Source organism: Podarcis tiliguerta (assembly GCF_965153285.1).
Source record: "Podarcis tiliguerta genome assembly, chromosome: 1".
In the NCBI taxonomy this organism is placed as follows: Eukaryota; Metazoa; Chordata; class Lepidosauria; order Squamata; family Lacertidae; genus Podarcis; species Podarcis tiliguerta.
In genome coordinates, this window is record NC_139534.1 from 68,301,361 (window position 1) to 68,317,209 (window position 15,849).

Here is a 15,849-nt window from a genome sequence, read left to right on the forward strand (position 1 = left end):
AAGTATGACCTTCATAAGACAATGTCACCCCCTAAATATGGGAAATATTAAAAATAAAGAGTTACAAGTTTCCAGAGCTGGTGCGGTATGTGAAGAAGCGGCAGCCCTGCATCTATGATACTAAGGGACACGTCTACTTACAATGTCGTCTTTTAAATGAACGTGCATTTAATTGCATATGTATTCTGAAATATATTGATGTTGATTCATTGATTTGTTTCTTTTCTTCAAGCTTGCCAATGCTGACAGCAGCATGGTGAAGCACCCTGGCTAGAGGGAACATATGGGAGAAAATTGTATGAATTTTAGGTTTGCGTATTTAAAAATAAATTCAGAATAATATTTGGCCTATCTAAAGTATCTATGGAATACTGTAGCATTAGGGTGATGAGCACAGTGATAAATTATATTGGGGCAAATGTGTACTGTACAGTAAATTTTCTGCCTCGGCAAGACACTTTTAAAAACCACATTCATCTTACTAAAGGAAGCGCATGCCTTAACGCTTAATTACCAACCCAGGCACAGGCTGACATCCATTACCCATTTAGGCTTCATAGGCACACTTCCCCAAAGGTGCTTACTCAGCAACTCACAAACCTTTTCGGCTCTGCCAGGCTCAGTGGGGTGCAATCCATCCAATGTAAAGTAAAGTAAATGCTCCCACTACTCTCACCAGCTCTAAGCAAAAAAACAACACTGCCTGCAGTGGAACTGCAGGTAGTGCATGGTTTTTAAATAGGAGATGGTGGGGCTCAGTCTCCCTGGAGTCAAATGCTGCGGATGGTTGGTTCTGTCCTCTAATTTCAAGTGCATGAGGCCTGGCCATTACTCAGTAGTGAAGGGCACGAACTCTGTATACTGTATTTAGAAGTCCCACATGCAGAACAGGTTGTGGAACTCTCTTAAGTCAAGTAACACTTTAAAAAGAAGAAGAAAAAGAACCAACTTTATTTTCACTGAATGTTATGGGGACTGCATCCAATAGAGTTTACACTGGCTGTGATCCAATGAGCTACTTTAGGAATGCTGGAGGGCTTGAGTATGCCTAGAATGGTTTTAATTTGAAAAGTGAAACACAGCACTACATATTTCGTTCCACACCAGAAATTTATTTTGAAAGTCACCTCAGTTGCAAAAGGAGCTTGCAGTGTGGCATGGGGTGGTACTATTGAATTTCCTCAGCCCCAAGCTCACTGCCCTTGAGGAGGACCTCTAATATAATATATTCTATTGTTATGAGCTGGGGGTGGGGAGTGTGGATGGAACCCTGGGTTCCCTTCCAGAACCTGTGATCCTGCATCCAGGACAGTAGAATGCAAAGGAAGCTTGTCAAACCAGTTCCTTTATCAAGGTAATGGCTTTGGCTGGCTGGCTGGTTTTAGCACAACCAAGTAAGTAATTCTGCTCAGCTTCATTAATTATGAACACAGAAATTTGGGGTCCCCTGCAAACCAGTGCAAAATGCTGCAAAACGACTGCAAAACTTTGGCACCAGTTTGGAGGAGATATCCAATTTTGGGGTTCATAGTCAATTAAACTATTCTCTGTCATACAACTAATGAGTGGGCCTTTCCCCAAGCAGCTCACCTAGCTTGCTACTTGACAGAACACTAGCCATAGTTGTGTGTAGGCTGGAAACAGGCTAAAAGCTGCAGACAGAGAAAGAGGTCTTGCTCTTCACTTGTTAGACTTCAGGGCTCCCCTGGAAACCTAAAGCAGAACCGAGATCTGTGGGGATGTTAATGCTGTGAGCCCCTCCATCCTATACACAAGTTTCTTATATCTGTGAATAAAACCATGTATCCTAAAATCAAAACAGTCAAAGAATCCACACCACAAGTAAACACTGGAACCCCTGGTGCCTCCCAGGCTCGGAGACTGGGGGGGTGCACGACGATATTTTCTGTGTACTGTTAGTTCTATGATATAATATAGAATCTACACTATACAGAGTTCTTGTTTTATAAATGAACGGAACTTGCTGACCCAGATCACACCGCCCCCTCCTGCTCCAGCAACCCCTGAACACATAATAGCAAGGAATTCAATCTCACACCCACCCAAAGTGAAGCTCGTGTAAATCCAACTGATGTCAACAGAAGAGCTATGTGCATATTTAAATCTCTCCAGGTGAAATCAACGGGCCTTTAAAAACGTTCCGCTTTGCCTGGATCGGGCCCAATAACGGCAAGTTACTCTTGCCTAATGTTTCCTCAAGGAGTTTTGGATGGGTTTCAGCTAAATCATGATAACGTTTATTACGACGCTAACACAGCATTGTGCGGAAGGATGCGGTCTAACCACCTTCCTGCGGCAATAGGAAGCCTTTCTCTGGCCGCGAGCCAGAGCCATCGCTTTCGGGTTGCCTTTGCCCGCAGCGCGCTTCAGCTCGCGTCCAGATATGTGGACGGTGACTCAGAAGCAGCAAGTCCCACAGAGTTTACTTTGCAAGTCCTGTTGGCCTCAAAGGGTCTTACGTCAGAGCAGATCCCGATAGAATTGCACTGCTGCTAGTTGCTCCTCCATAAACGTGCACACGAATCGTGTGACACGATTGCCGCCTCAGGGCTAGGGTGGCCCCGAAGCAAAAGACGAAAAAAGGCTCCTGCACCTTTAACGGACGCGCAGACTTTTTGCCGAAGAAGTTTCCTTTTCGCCACAACTAATTAAAGGCGCAGGAACCTATTTCGCCTTCGCACGTCGCAACTTGGCGCTTGAATTCAAAGAAAGTGACGCGCGTCAGGCTTCCTTGAATTCAATGGTCAGGCAAGCGACGCCACACTCTCCCGTGTTGACGCTCCGCGTTGGTTATCTGCCCGCAAACAGCGAGAGCGTCTGGGCCGAGGAATCTCTTTTCCTCTGGCTGCGAGACTTTCGGTGTCTGCAGCCCTGCGAGGCGCTGATAAGCGGGGCGCTCAGGAGACAGGCGCCCTCTCGGCGCAACCTCGGGGAGACACACGCTACTACTGCAGCCCAGGTTACGAAGCGCCTCGGCCGGGAAAGGCAGCTTCCCCGCAAGGCGTGCCTGCGCGGCCTGGCGCCCTCTCTCCACCAGAGGGACTGAGCCGGCGGCGCTTAGTAACCTGAGCCCTCCTCTTCCTTGGGAGAAGTTTCATGCTGGCGCTGGAGAGGCTCGAGGAGGAGCTGCCACTCCTGTTGCTGCCGCGAGAGCGAGGCGTGGAGAAAGGTGGGTGCCCGGGAATTGGCGACCGCTCGACATTTTCCTGACAAACCATCCCGCCAAGGACACCCCGCTGAGGTAGATTCGGCGCAGCTACGCCTTGTGTGTCTGTAAACTGCGTGTTCGCGCGCTCTCTCCCCCGTTGCCACTCAGTGCGCAGGGCAAAATAGGACGACGGAGGGGAGTTTCAGCGCCGGGTGAGCATCCCGGGTGAAGCAGCTCCGAGAGGCGCGGGAAGGGAAAACGGGGCGCCCCCCGGGAGGGGGGGATGCGAAGCGGAGAGGAGACGAGGCAGCCCTTCCTGCGCCTCCGCGGGAAAGGCGCGCTAGCGGGGAGCAGATGGCGCCTGCTCTCGCCTCGCCAAGGATGGGGCCGCCTGTGCCCAGGCAGGAAGCAAAACGTTTCGCCCCCGTCAGGTTGAAGCCTGACCCCTCTTTCCACCCCCACCCTCGCCGCCCAGTCCTTCCCGGGCTGGGGAGATAACCCCATCCCAGAACAGGGGCGGGCGGAGCGGGCATCGGGCATTGCGCGGCCGGCCTCACTGCCTGGCTGTGCTCACTGCGGGAGCTGCAGAGCGCAGCGGGAGTGCGGCAGCAGCAGCAGCTGCTGGCTCCGGCGGCTCCTCCCTCTTCTGCTTTCTCCTCCGGCCAGCCGGCGACTGACTCCTGTCCGCTCTGGCTGGGGGAAAGAAGGCTCCTTGCCTGCCGGCGAGCCTCGGCGAGCGTCTGCCATGACTTTCCCCGGGGCGCTAGGTAAGTGGCGGCTTCTTTCCAAGCAGGAAGTGAACGGGGCGGGCATGCAAGAGCTGACCTTGCCGGGTAGCAGCGGGTTGCAGCCGCCGCCAGAGCCGGAAGAAGCTGGGCTGGCACCTGCAGCAGACCTGCTCGGCCGGGGAGAGCAGCCTGTATCCTTGGCTCCCATCACTAGGAGGAAGACCCGTCGCCTTCCCTCCCAGCTCCATCGGCTCCACGTCCTCCCTACTTTCTTTGCCACAGCAGAATAAGACTCATTTTCATGGCATGCGCTCATGAAATATTCAGGATCCCCCATAGCTGGGTTCCTGAATCAATCTTCTGAAAGAGGAAGAACGATAACAGTTCCTGAAGAGGTTGATTGGGGACAAATTATTTACCTATCCTGGCCCCCCCTCCAAAAAAAATCCCGAACAGAAACGAACTAATACTTTATTCTTATTTTAGAAAAAAACCACTCTGGAAACTTCAGGTTAATGTACTGACTCATTTAGTTCCCACGGTTTCCAGTTGTAGCTTTGGCCTTATTCATCTTGTTGCTCTGCTTCTCCCCTCCCAAAACAGAGCAAGCCATTTTTGGATTTGGAAATCATAGTAAGTTTCTGGATTTTGCTAGTTTGGTAAGAGCACATAAACTGATGTGCAGGGACATCACCTAGCCTAGTTTGCTCCTTGATTCTTCAGTACTGCAGAGAGCTAGCCTTGCATGTTTAATTTATTGTATATCGCCTAGAGAATTTATATGGCGAGGCAACTAATAAATGTCAAAAATAAATAAGTGTTCACTGAATTCAAATAATAAATTAATAAATGTATTTATTACCTGCCCTTCATACTAAGATGCCAGGGCAGGTCACTACAATTTAAAATGCAACCTTCCAAACAGTTTGAAATAAATTACAATTACAAGAATAGGGTGGGTCTTTAAAAAGTACATTGCAAGTGTCAAAGGCCAGGGTTGAGAGACTGCATAGTGAAGGTGTCAGACGCTCCTCTGGGGATAGAGTTCCACAGTTTATGGGATGGCTCAGAGAACACCCTCACCTGGATCACACACACCACCTCTCTAAGGATGCTGGAAGTACCAAGAGGGAACTCTCTGCTGATCTTAATACCCAAGAGGTTATGTAGGGAAGGATGTGGTTTTTCAGTTATTTGGGGTCTAAGTCTTTAGGGCTGTAAACATTTCATGAGCATCTGTGCCCAGAAACAAATTGGCAACCAATTCAGCTGTTTTAGAACAGGGATTTAGATGAGATACTAATGGAACCCAAGGCTGTAATCCAGCTGCTGCATTTTAGAACATTTGAAGTTTCTGAGTCATCTTGAAGGGCAGCCCCACACTGAGCGCACCACCATAGTGCAGCCTGGAAGTTACCAGAGCATGGAGTACAGTAGCCAAATAATTTTTGTCCAGAAAGAGCCATAGCTGCCAAACTGTAGCTGAAAAAAATGTACTCCTAGTCACACCTTCCAGAAGTGTGCAAGCCCATCCAGAGCAGTCAGTCCACCCCCCCACCCCCACCCCCCCGCATCCTCGACTTGAGAACTCAGGACATGAAACACATCTGTCTTTTCAGGATTCAAGTTTAGTTAATTGGTCCACATCCAGCCCACTGCTGCCCACAAGAACTGGTCTTAACACCTTAACTGCCTCTCCCAATTATGATGGAACAGAGAGAGTGAGAGCTGGGTCTTGTCTGCATAATGATGATACCTCACTCCAGATATCCTGATAGTATATCCCAGGTGCTTTGTATAGGTATTAAATAGCAGGAGGACAAGATGGAACCCCTCCCAGGTCTCACAACTCTGTCTGAATCTGTGCAGTTCTGCCCGTCTAGTGTCTCAGTGTTGTTACAGCAGACCTCCAAATGTGTCAGAGTGCTAGTCTCTTGGCCAGATAACAAAAGCCCATTCACCGCTCAGCTACATAGCTACTTGTTGATGCACTGGTGGCAGAGAAGTAAAGTGTTTTTTTGCCACTGCTATGAGGAAACTAGTGTTTGTTCAGGGTTGGGTTAGGATTTGCATCACCTGCACTCTTACCTATCAACACTGCTACATTTCATGCTGGTTACTAGAATACCAAGGCAACCTAAGTGTTCCACAGAAATGGTGAGGGCACCCAGGAATGGTTGTGTCAATGGCTCTATGCATTTCACCATTCCATAGTGAGATGAGAGCCTCATTAGGAGTACCAGCCATGTCAGCTGGAAAATCCCCCGAAGCATTCAGGTTTCCATAAATCTCCAAGGGTGGGGAATCTCACATCTTGCAGAGTGGAGTAGCTGTGTTCAGCTTTAGCAATGGTAAGAGGACATGGGTTTCTTTATCCCTACTTTCTTGCTTAAAGGAATGCAGGCTGAGACCTTGGATGGATAGTGGCAAAATAAATATTTATTTTAGTCTACAGCAGGGGTGGGGAATCTGTGGTCCTCCAGATGTTGGATTCCAGCTCCCATCAGACCCAGCCAGATGGGCTAATGGTCAGGAATGATGGGTGTTGTCCCACAGGTTGCCCATTTTGAAAAGACTTCCTCGGACACTCAAGACCTTTGGTCTGAGCAATAAAAGACACCAGTTAGAAACCTTGTTGCAGAGACCAAAAAAGGGGGAGGAAGGGAAGGGAAACATCCTGTGCAGTACAAAGAAATGGGAATGTTGAAATACTTTGGCACCTTATTTATTAGCAATCACTAGAATAAATCAACATGTAATTTTTGAATTTGTTCTTAGACTGAAAATAAATCATTTCCCAAGCAGCCATCACAGCTAGTAGCTATTAATAGAAGATTGTTTCCCATTTAATAACAAGCTCAGATGCCAACAGTTGGAAAGTGGAGTCATGCATGTAGGAATAGCATCACATAAAGACTGTTCCAAGTTACACAACTTTTGGGAATGATTTTGTTTTCAGGATAAATGTTTTCTTCCTCGTAATCAAAGCAACGCTGATTGCCTGGGTAAGGCTCCTAATAATGCTAAGCCCTTAAAAACCCTTTGATTTCAACAGGATATAATTCAACACATGCTTTAACACTTTCACTGAAATTAATAGGACTTCAAAGTGGTTAGAGTTCAGCCATGCCTTTGGCTTTGAAACCTGGGATAAATTTAGAATTAAATGCCCAGACCTACATTTCCACACAGGGTTTTTAAAAATAGTTTATTGGTTCATGAACATTTTTAGTAGGTGTTAATAGAAACTTTGGCTTCATGTAGTAACTGACAAGTACAATGAATTTCAGATGCATTTAAAAAATTGAAACTAAATATTGCAAGGTTATATTCCAGAGTAAATATTATATAGCTTATTTAAGAAGAATGGTTGATAAAAAATGGACTTTAAAAAGGAATGTTAAGGAGTTTTCTTTGTTACTTAAATTAAAGCTATTCATGAATGAAGGTTGTTTTGGTTTATATAGAGAATGCAGTAAATATATTATTGGGGAGGGAAAGCTTTTTAAAATTACTATTAATGCTGATCTTTCTCTTTCCCCACATAGAGTTTAAAGACAGAATATAATCTTAGAGATTCAGTTTAAACACTCTTCCTCTTATAAACACAAATTATTCCATTGCAAAATTGCTTGACATTTATGATAGAAAAATGGTATGAATTAGAATGATGAATATTTGCTATCATTTGAAACTTTCAACTGTTTGGCTGTGAAAGAATGCTAGGAGGGCACTTGAAATAATAAATAAACAATTTATTATTTATATTTTGCTTTTTTACAGTCACAACCAGAGTGGCTAGCTGCATATATAAAATTCAACCATAAAATACAACTAAATTGGTTTTCCTTAAATCAAACACAGATTTTAAAACACAAGATACAATTCAGACTGAAACTCAGGCAGTAACAAAATTAAATAGGACTTCAAAAGATTAAAGACCTGGAGTGAAAGAGATGTTTTCAAATTCTGTTAAATGATGTCTGTACTGGGGGGCTGATGCAGCTCAGTTGGAATAATGTTCCAGAGCTGTATTGGCACCATTTAAATGGTACTGTTTCTCATGCTGTCTCATGATGACATGGAAGTGGTACCTCCGAAGCTGATGCCAAGGGCCAGGTAGCTCATAAATGGAATTCAGTGGTCCTTAATACAATCTTAAGACAATCTGGTTGTAGACCAGGGTGGCCCTATTTTTAATACCACGTGGATCACAAGACTACTTTGACACAGAACCCATGCCACACCCTGCCTTGTCACCCAAGGGAGGAGCTGGGTTTTGGTAAGGAGGCTTGAGGCTCTGCCAGGTTCCTAGAGCTCTACCACCTTCTTCACAAAGCTGTGCTAAGTCCTAAGCACAGAGGTGCACAATACAAGGAAAGATGAATCAGCATTAATGCTTAAACCTGTTGAAATAAGTGCAATTACTCATGTCTGATCAAGGATAAATCTAGTTAAGTTCAATGGGGCGGGCTTCCAGGTAGGTGTAATCCTATGCCACTTACTTGGGGGTATGCCCTACTGAACTCAGACTTATTTCTGACATGTATAAGGTTTGCATTGCTGTATGCCAAATACGGCTGATAGTAGATGCAATTTAACGTTGGCCTGTCCAGTTGAGCTTCATTTATTTCAGTAGGACTGAGGTGTGACTAATACATGCTGGATTGCATTCATTATTTCTAAGTTTTACTAGTTTCTGGTGGATATTGCACCAATTCACACAGCCAAATGGTTGAGAAAATACTGTGCATCTAAATTCAATACAGCGTAAGTCAAAGCAATCACTGCTCACCCCAAAGCTACAGTGCCCTCCCAGAGCTGCTAAAAGTGAGTTGAGTGGTGCTATGGTAATTGTGGATGGAGTTGTGAGATGGGTGCTTAATGAAGGAATCATTCAACCACTTCATCACACATTGTACTTCATATAAATAAGCTAAATTTGTGTTCTTTGTTTAGTCAGCCCAATTCATGAAAATTGACTTGTGCTTCAGTAATTGCCACAATCTAAAACTGTGCTGTCTTGTTTTATGTGCCCAGTGAATCTTCTATTTTCCTCCCTTGACAGCAGCCTGCCACATGGTTTGAAATGCCTATTTTGTAACTCTGGGAAAGAGTGAGAAACTCACAGTGCTTTACACTTGCACACAGCTAATGAGGCTTATTTTAAAAAATGCATTCAAAATGTTTAGGATTGGAGTATAGTGACCATAGGCATCAGAATCAAAACTAGAAAATTTGAAATACATCATGCAGGAGTGAGTAGAGCATTTCTTCATCTGATTTTGAAAATTCTTGTTGAGTAGTCCTAAGCTCCAAAACTGGTATTGCCATATAAGAAAATTCTTGCTCTGGTGACTGTTAAGAGAACATAGTGTTCACTGTAAATCATTACAGTGGTGTAAAATTGCACAATTTTTTAATGACTCTAGGATTAACTAAAAGGACAGTGATTTATTTTTGATAACTAACTGTAACATGTAGCCTATAATTCCACATTTTCCCCCCTTAGCTGAGATGCCCAGACAGTTCCCAAAGTTAAACCTCTCTGAGGTTGATGAATCGGTGCGGCTTCTAGCCGAAAAGGTTTTTGCCAAAGTTCTTCGAGAAGAAGACAGCAAAGATGCCTTGTCACTATTCACCGTGCCTGAGGATTGCCCTATTGGGCAACAAGAGGCGAAAGAAAGAGAGCTGCAGAAGGAGATGGCAGAGCAACAGTCGTTGGAAACAGCGAAAAGGTTTGTTCAATGACAATGCAGAAGTAACTTAAAGTCTTTAGTTAATATGCATAATGGCAGGACATTTTTGAAGTAAAATTTAACCATAAAGCTGATTTTGTTGATCTTGAGATGTGTCTTACTCACTTACGTGTTGTTTACTATGGAAACTTAGGAAGAAAAGTTTCAAGATGATTCGGTCCCAGTCCTTGTCGCTGCAAATTCCACCACAAGAAGTGAGAACTCTGTCGGACACCCCAGTTGTGTCTCCTCCTACTCCAGTGCTTCCAGGTTCTTTGCAACCCACCCAAAGGATGTATGATGTACCAGAATTTCAAAGAGTTACAATTAGTGGGGATTACTGTGCTGGGGTAAGGAATCAGTCAATTTTCCCTTTTTTAGAGAGAGAGAAAAGGGGGGAAATGTTAACTATTGTGTGCTTGTGTAATGTGAAATTAAATTGTTCTTTTATAAAGATTATATTTGCCTAGTTATTCTAGAGATTGCATTTCAGGGCTAGAGAACCTCTAGCCTGTCAACCACGTATTTTTTGTCACCCGTAAAGCCATTTTGACCCAGCCATGCTCACCTGACCTACACCTGTCATCTGTTGTGGGGCAGGTAAACCTGGCTCAGCTGAAAGGGGTTTGAAGGCACAACTGATGGGCAAGGCCTGCAGAGGGCTTTGCAGGCACTGCCAGCCAGCTGATCATTGGGTCTTTCATAGACATGTGAAGGCCCAGAAACCAACATTTCCCTTCAATTCTCTCCCCTCCCCATTCTTTTTCTGGGCCTTCACATCTCTGGTCTTGCAGAGCACTTTGCACTGGGCTTTGCAAAGCACTCAAACTGGTTTCAGAATGTGCAGGCAAAAAAAAGGATCACTTGACAGCACTGTGATCTCAGGTGACTGATGGATAGTCACCCAACTCATCTGCCAGATTTGGCCCACAGGTGGTAGGGAAGATAACAGTCTTGGCCTGTTGGTCAAATTCAGTTCCCCACCCTGCTCTGTTCAGTAGACATGTAACACTTGTCTTGTCAATTAACAAAAACATGGTACAGTATTACCATCTGGCTTTGGAATAAGATATAAGTTATTACCTGTGTCAGATGTAAGATAAAGAATGACCTGCACAGGAATCAAAGGAGGCATTTATTCTCTCATCCTCTTTTCCTCCTGGCCTTCAGTTAGGGGCACAAAGAGCTGAGCAGATTATAACATGCCCAAATAATTACCTGGAATAGGAGGCCCATGCATACCTCCCACGGTGACTTCCATATTCCATTTGTGCAGGTAGGCGGTTTCTTCTTGGTGTATATGTAGCCGGTGCACGTGTGAAGCAGCACTTGGCTCTCCAACTTCAGATAATGATCAGACATGTTGACATGAACATGTATTGCTACCTGGCAGAGAGCTGAGGTAAAGGGGTTCTCTTATCCCAAGTGAGATCTCTTCCAGCAAGTATTGTACATCCTGTCTGATCACATTACTATCATTTCCAAAACTACTGTAAACAGATAACTCACATCTTACGCGAGCGTTTCAGGGGGCCACGAATAAACGCAAAAACTTAAAGCAAGGAACCCCTGGAACTACCTACCCAACCCGCTGCAAGGTGGAGGAGGGCTGCTCACCTGGCTTTGGGAAGGCAGCATGAAGGCTCTGGGATGCTGCCAGAGCCCGCTTGCTCTGCTTTCCTAAAGTCGAGGTAAGCCTGTGCTTGTAGCTATGTGTGAGTGGGTGGAGAAAAATAAATAAATGGAGAGTGGGTTTTGTCCACTCGCCATTTATTTATTCCCATCTGCCCCCTCCGTTCAAAGCTGCAAATATGTAGGTAAAAGAAGCGTAAGATGCGAGTTAAGTATATATCCAGGGTGCTGGTAACCTGGGTTAATGTACATACTTTCTTAAAATCTTCAAGATGCAGCTAAAGTTCACCATTACGTTACTGATCTATGTAGGGCTGTATTAAGACACAGGTGGAACTGTGCATGAAGTATTTACATGCTATCATAAGAAGCCTTTTGCTTCATCTGGAGGTAAATGCATGAAGAATTTTGATTGACAATATAGGGTAGATTTGACTGTTTCTATAATGGTTTGGTTCACTGGTCTGCCTAGATGAAATCCTAATAACATTTGTAGGCTATATTGAAATCTCTAGGTCTTAATGCCTGTCACTGAGGTAGTAAATATTGAACAATTTTACTTCACGATACAGGTGGAGGCTGCCACAATTGAATGCTCATCCAAATACAGTTTTTCTTCAACATAGTTAATAAGATTTCAGAGAGCAGGGCTTTGCTGGAAGTCTCCATGTTGTACTAGTTTTCTGTGCGTAGAGAATTCTTGTGTATAGAGGAACACCCACTTACAATCTACAGTGGTACGACCAACACATAGATTTATTGCTTCAGTGAGAAGTAGGCCTTGCTGTCAAGCAAATGTGTTTCGGATTAGTGTTTATAGTAGCATTAAAAAAACCCAACTCTAGTGATTAATTGTATAATTTCTCCCTTCAGGTTACTGTTGATGATTATGAGCAGGCTGCCAAGAATTTGGCAAAAGCTCTTCTTATTAGAGAGAAGTATTGTCGCCTTGCTTACCATCGCTTTCCAAGGACAACAGCCCAATATTTATGCAGTATGAGAAATGAACAATGGAAAGATGAAGATGAAGTACTTCCAGGTAAATTAGCTACAGTTTTTTTTAAAGGTTTTGGTGCATGAAAACCTAAGAGATGATTAACTTTTACTGTTCTTAATATGCCCACTTGATCAATATTCTGGTAATAGTATTACTTCCAGCCTTGCAATAGGTTTTACTCTAATAAATTTGTTGCCCTTTTGTTCTTAAAGAGTAAATAATCACATAAAGATATAGGGACAGTGCAGTTCTGTGCAATATAGTCACCACTGCTCAGAAAAATGCTAGTCAAGTCCACACACTATGCTTGGTGGCAAATTAGCAATGCACTTTCAATATTGAATTGGAGGTTCAGCAACCATCACTCTAATAGGAAACATTGTTAGTTGAACTAATCACCCGCAGCATTATACAAGTAAGTCAGTTCCTCTTGCAGCTTCGCTAGATGGGGTTTTCCCCAACCCTTGTTTTTGAGGAATGGTGAAAGTGGGGATTAGCTTGTAACCCAGTTCAGATATGAACAGCTTTCACGTTTAGCACGCTCTATCCTTCTTGAACATATTGGCTTCAGACCTATGCAACTGTGCAAATTTTGACCACAAAAAATCTTCCCTCTTAACAGCGCAAACATTAAACCATGGGTGGACAACTTGTGGCCCCCCAGATGTTGTTGAATTTCAACTCCCATCAGCCCCAGCCAGTATGGCCAATGGTTACTGTAGGTGTAGTCTGGCAATATTTGGAGGGGTCACTAGTTGTATGCTTAAGACGTACTTAAGACTGCAGAGATTTTACAGAGCATATTTTGATTTGCATCCCAATTCAAAATGTTTATGTTGGTGTATCAGCCCCATGTATAATATCACCTTTTTTCATACTTTGCTTGGATAGCTTTCATATAACACATTCTGAACTTCTGGATTTTGGGTCATGGATGCAGTTTGGTCCATGGTAAAGAACATTACCATAAATATCAAATATCACTGAAATAAATGGTTAACCATGAGTTGGGTTTCACTCCATGTTTTGGGGATGATAGGTACCATAGTACCATGTTGCATAGAGTTAAGATGACATTCATGTGACAGTAGATATCCTATATAGCACTTCATGATTTTCATAAGTCTATTACTGCTTTTTGTTGTTGGAATATTGTGAATAGAATCAATACTGTATTTTGAATGATGACAGAAATTTATTGATTCGGACATTTTTATAGATTTTCATCCACCCCCAAAAGACCTGCAGGACCTTTACAATCTTGATGATTCTCCAGGGAATCTGGATTATGTTGTAAAGATGAAGGCAGGCATTTTCTTCGTTTATGAGAGCAAAGAAATGATGGAAGCTGATGAGCCGTGGAACTTGCCTTATCCTGATCTTCAGACTTACACCCTTGACCTCAGTCATGTGCTGGCTCTCATTGCAGATGGCCCAACGTATGGCTTTGTTTAACTTTGAGAATTCCCTAATGCTAGCCTATTGTATGCTTCAACAGTTGCGTTGCTGCTATGAATGTCAAACCTATTATGTTAAATGATGTTCTGGGACATACAGTGTTAACGGGGGGACGGGGGACGACCTCAGACCCAGGGGTAATCTGTGATCTTTCAGAACTCTCTATCTGGTCCTTGGACCTGTCTCCAGGCCACACCCACTTCCCAGCTACAGTCCTTCTCCTGAGGTCATGCCTTTCTCTAGCCTGACTTTGCATCCTCCTTGAGTGTTTTGTGTTGTTTGAAAGGTGCCCTTGATCTCTGATATTGACTTTTGGTTGTCTGTGTGAAGGACAAAGAAAGAGGGTCTCACTTTAGTAAATGTGTTTAGAATTGCAGCGGTGAGGTAGTATTAATAGTCTGAATCTCTCAAATGTGGGATTGGAACAGGGTTGATCAGTGGCAGTGCTTGGCCTACGGCTCCAGTATTTTGCAACACCTTTAAGAAGAAGAAAAAGTTACATTTCTAATTCTTAAGTGGATATCTGATTCCTGCATTGCAGGGGGTTGAACTAGATGACTCTTTGGGTCCCTTTCCACTTCTATGATTATTTAAGTAAAAGTATTCTCATTTGCTGTCGGACCATACTTAAGGTACGGTGTTTCCTTTTCCGCAGAAAAACATACTGCCATAAGCGGCTCAACTTTCTAGGATCTAAGTTTGGTTTACATGAGATGTTAAATGAAATGTCTGAACTTAAAGAACTCAAGAGTAATCCTCATCGGGATTTTTACAATGTGAGAAAGGTAAGTACGAAAAAGATTGGTCTGTGATTTATTCTAATCAGTGCCACTTTTTAGAAGCATTTGATGTTAAGTTGAATTAAATATTATGGAAAACATTATTTCATCTTGCGGCAGTATGATTCATAATCGTATGATATGAGTAAGGAACAGCAATAAAATGTTGCAAGAAATAACCAAAGCAGAGAGGGTTGAGCTGCTTGGTCAAAGGATGAGATACAAAAATAATCAAAATCTGAACTGCTGACTTTGAGAAAAGAAAGAATGTATAAATGAAATAGGGGATGGGAGAACCAGTTTGGAATGATAGTGCTACTAAAAGAAAATCCTATGCCTATTGGATTGTCTGCCTTTAAAAATAGTTCAGAGAAACCACCTTCAATGTCAGATGACATGGTGTGCTATTACATGGATTTTGACAGTCAACAGCCTAAGAATGTCTGGCAAAAAGATTGCATGTTCTTAGTAGGGGCATAATGACCTTCCTTAGGAGAGGATGGCATAAACATTACCCTCATAGAATTAACTCTGCCTTCTTCTGTCTTGTTAAGGGCTTGCTGTGAACTAAGAATCTCAACAGCCAGAAGTGTTGCTTAATTATTGCCATATAACATGTCTTGGCTGTGAATGGGTGGCAGCTTTGCTGAGAATTGAAAACAGCACAGTAGAGATGAGGTAGTATATGTCTGGTTTCACAGGGCTTTTTTGTTTTAATCTTGGGCATTATTAATACAAAGATTTAACACTTCAACACTTTCTGTAAATAATGCAACCACAGTCCTCTCCAGACTTTATACAGTCCAGGCTAGGCACAATGTGAGTTCCTAAAAACAGCAGCTGAATTCTGCTATTAGTAAGTTAAGACTTTAATTTTTATTGTTTTATTCTATTGATGCACTGGACTCATAAGTTTGTGAATGTATAGTATGAGTAAGGGTTTGTGTGGGCCTTCAAAATATGTGCTAGTTTAAAGGGATGTATTCTCACTAAGAATAAAATGTTTCCTGCTATCTAGCTGGCACAGATCCCTCAACCAAAAAATTCTTCATTTGCATGCCCTTTTCTCATCTACAGTGCTAATCATTCAGGGCATAACTCCACATGGTTGATGAAGTTGGTTAGAAAAATAATTTTAGAGAAGAAAGAAACACTCAAAAGTAAAGGAAAACTTAGTCTTCCAGGCCCTTAAGAGCTGTTCTTTTCATGGTGGTGTGCATAAATTAATACTTTTATTAGATGACACTGTGGTGAAACTATGGAGAATGTTGAATAGTGCATATGTATTAGTTGATACAGCCCTGTGTTAATGTAAACACAGAAAAATATATTTATGTACAGCATATTG

General features: G+C 43.2%; 1 protein-coding gene across 4 annotated transcripts in view; it reads left to right on the forward strand.

Annotated features, from left to right (window-relative positions):
* The first annotated feature begins 2,240 nt into the window (after window positions 1-2,240).
* AMPD3 (adenosine monophosphate deaminase 3) overlaps window positions 2,241-15,849 on the forward strand; it is a 34,316-nt gene continuing 20,707 nt past the window's right edge. The window contains exons 1-6 of one of the 4 annotated variants that reach the window (XM_083402624.1): window positions 2,241-3,190; window positions 9,410-9,635; window positions 9,790-9,985; window positions 12,141-12,306; window positions 13,484-13,703; window positions 14,378-14,507. In XM_083402624.1, the coding sequence (XP_083258750.1) occupies window positions 3,118-3,190; window positions 9,410-9,635; window positions 9,790-9,985; window positions 12,141-12,306; window positions 13,484-13,703; window positions 14,378-14,507 (1,011 nt within the window). In that variant the 5' untranslated portion in view covers window positions 2,241-3,117. Of the gene's footprint in view, window positions 3,937-9,409; window positions 9,636-9,789; window positions 9,986-12,140; window positions 12,307-13,483; window positions 13,704-14,377; window positions 14,508-15,849 lie in introns of all 4 variants that reach the window. The other 3 variants (XM_083402626.1, XM_083402625.1, XM_083402627.1) reach the window with 3 other exon arrangements.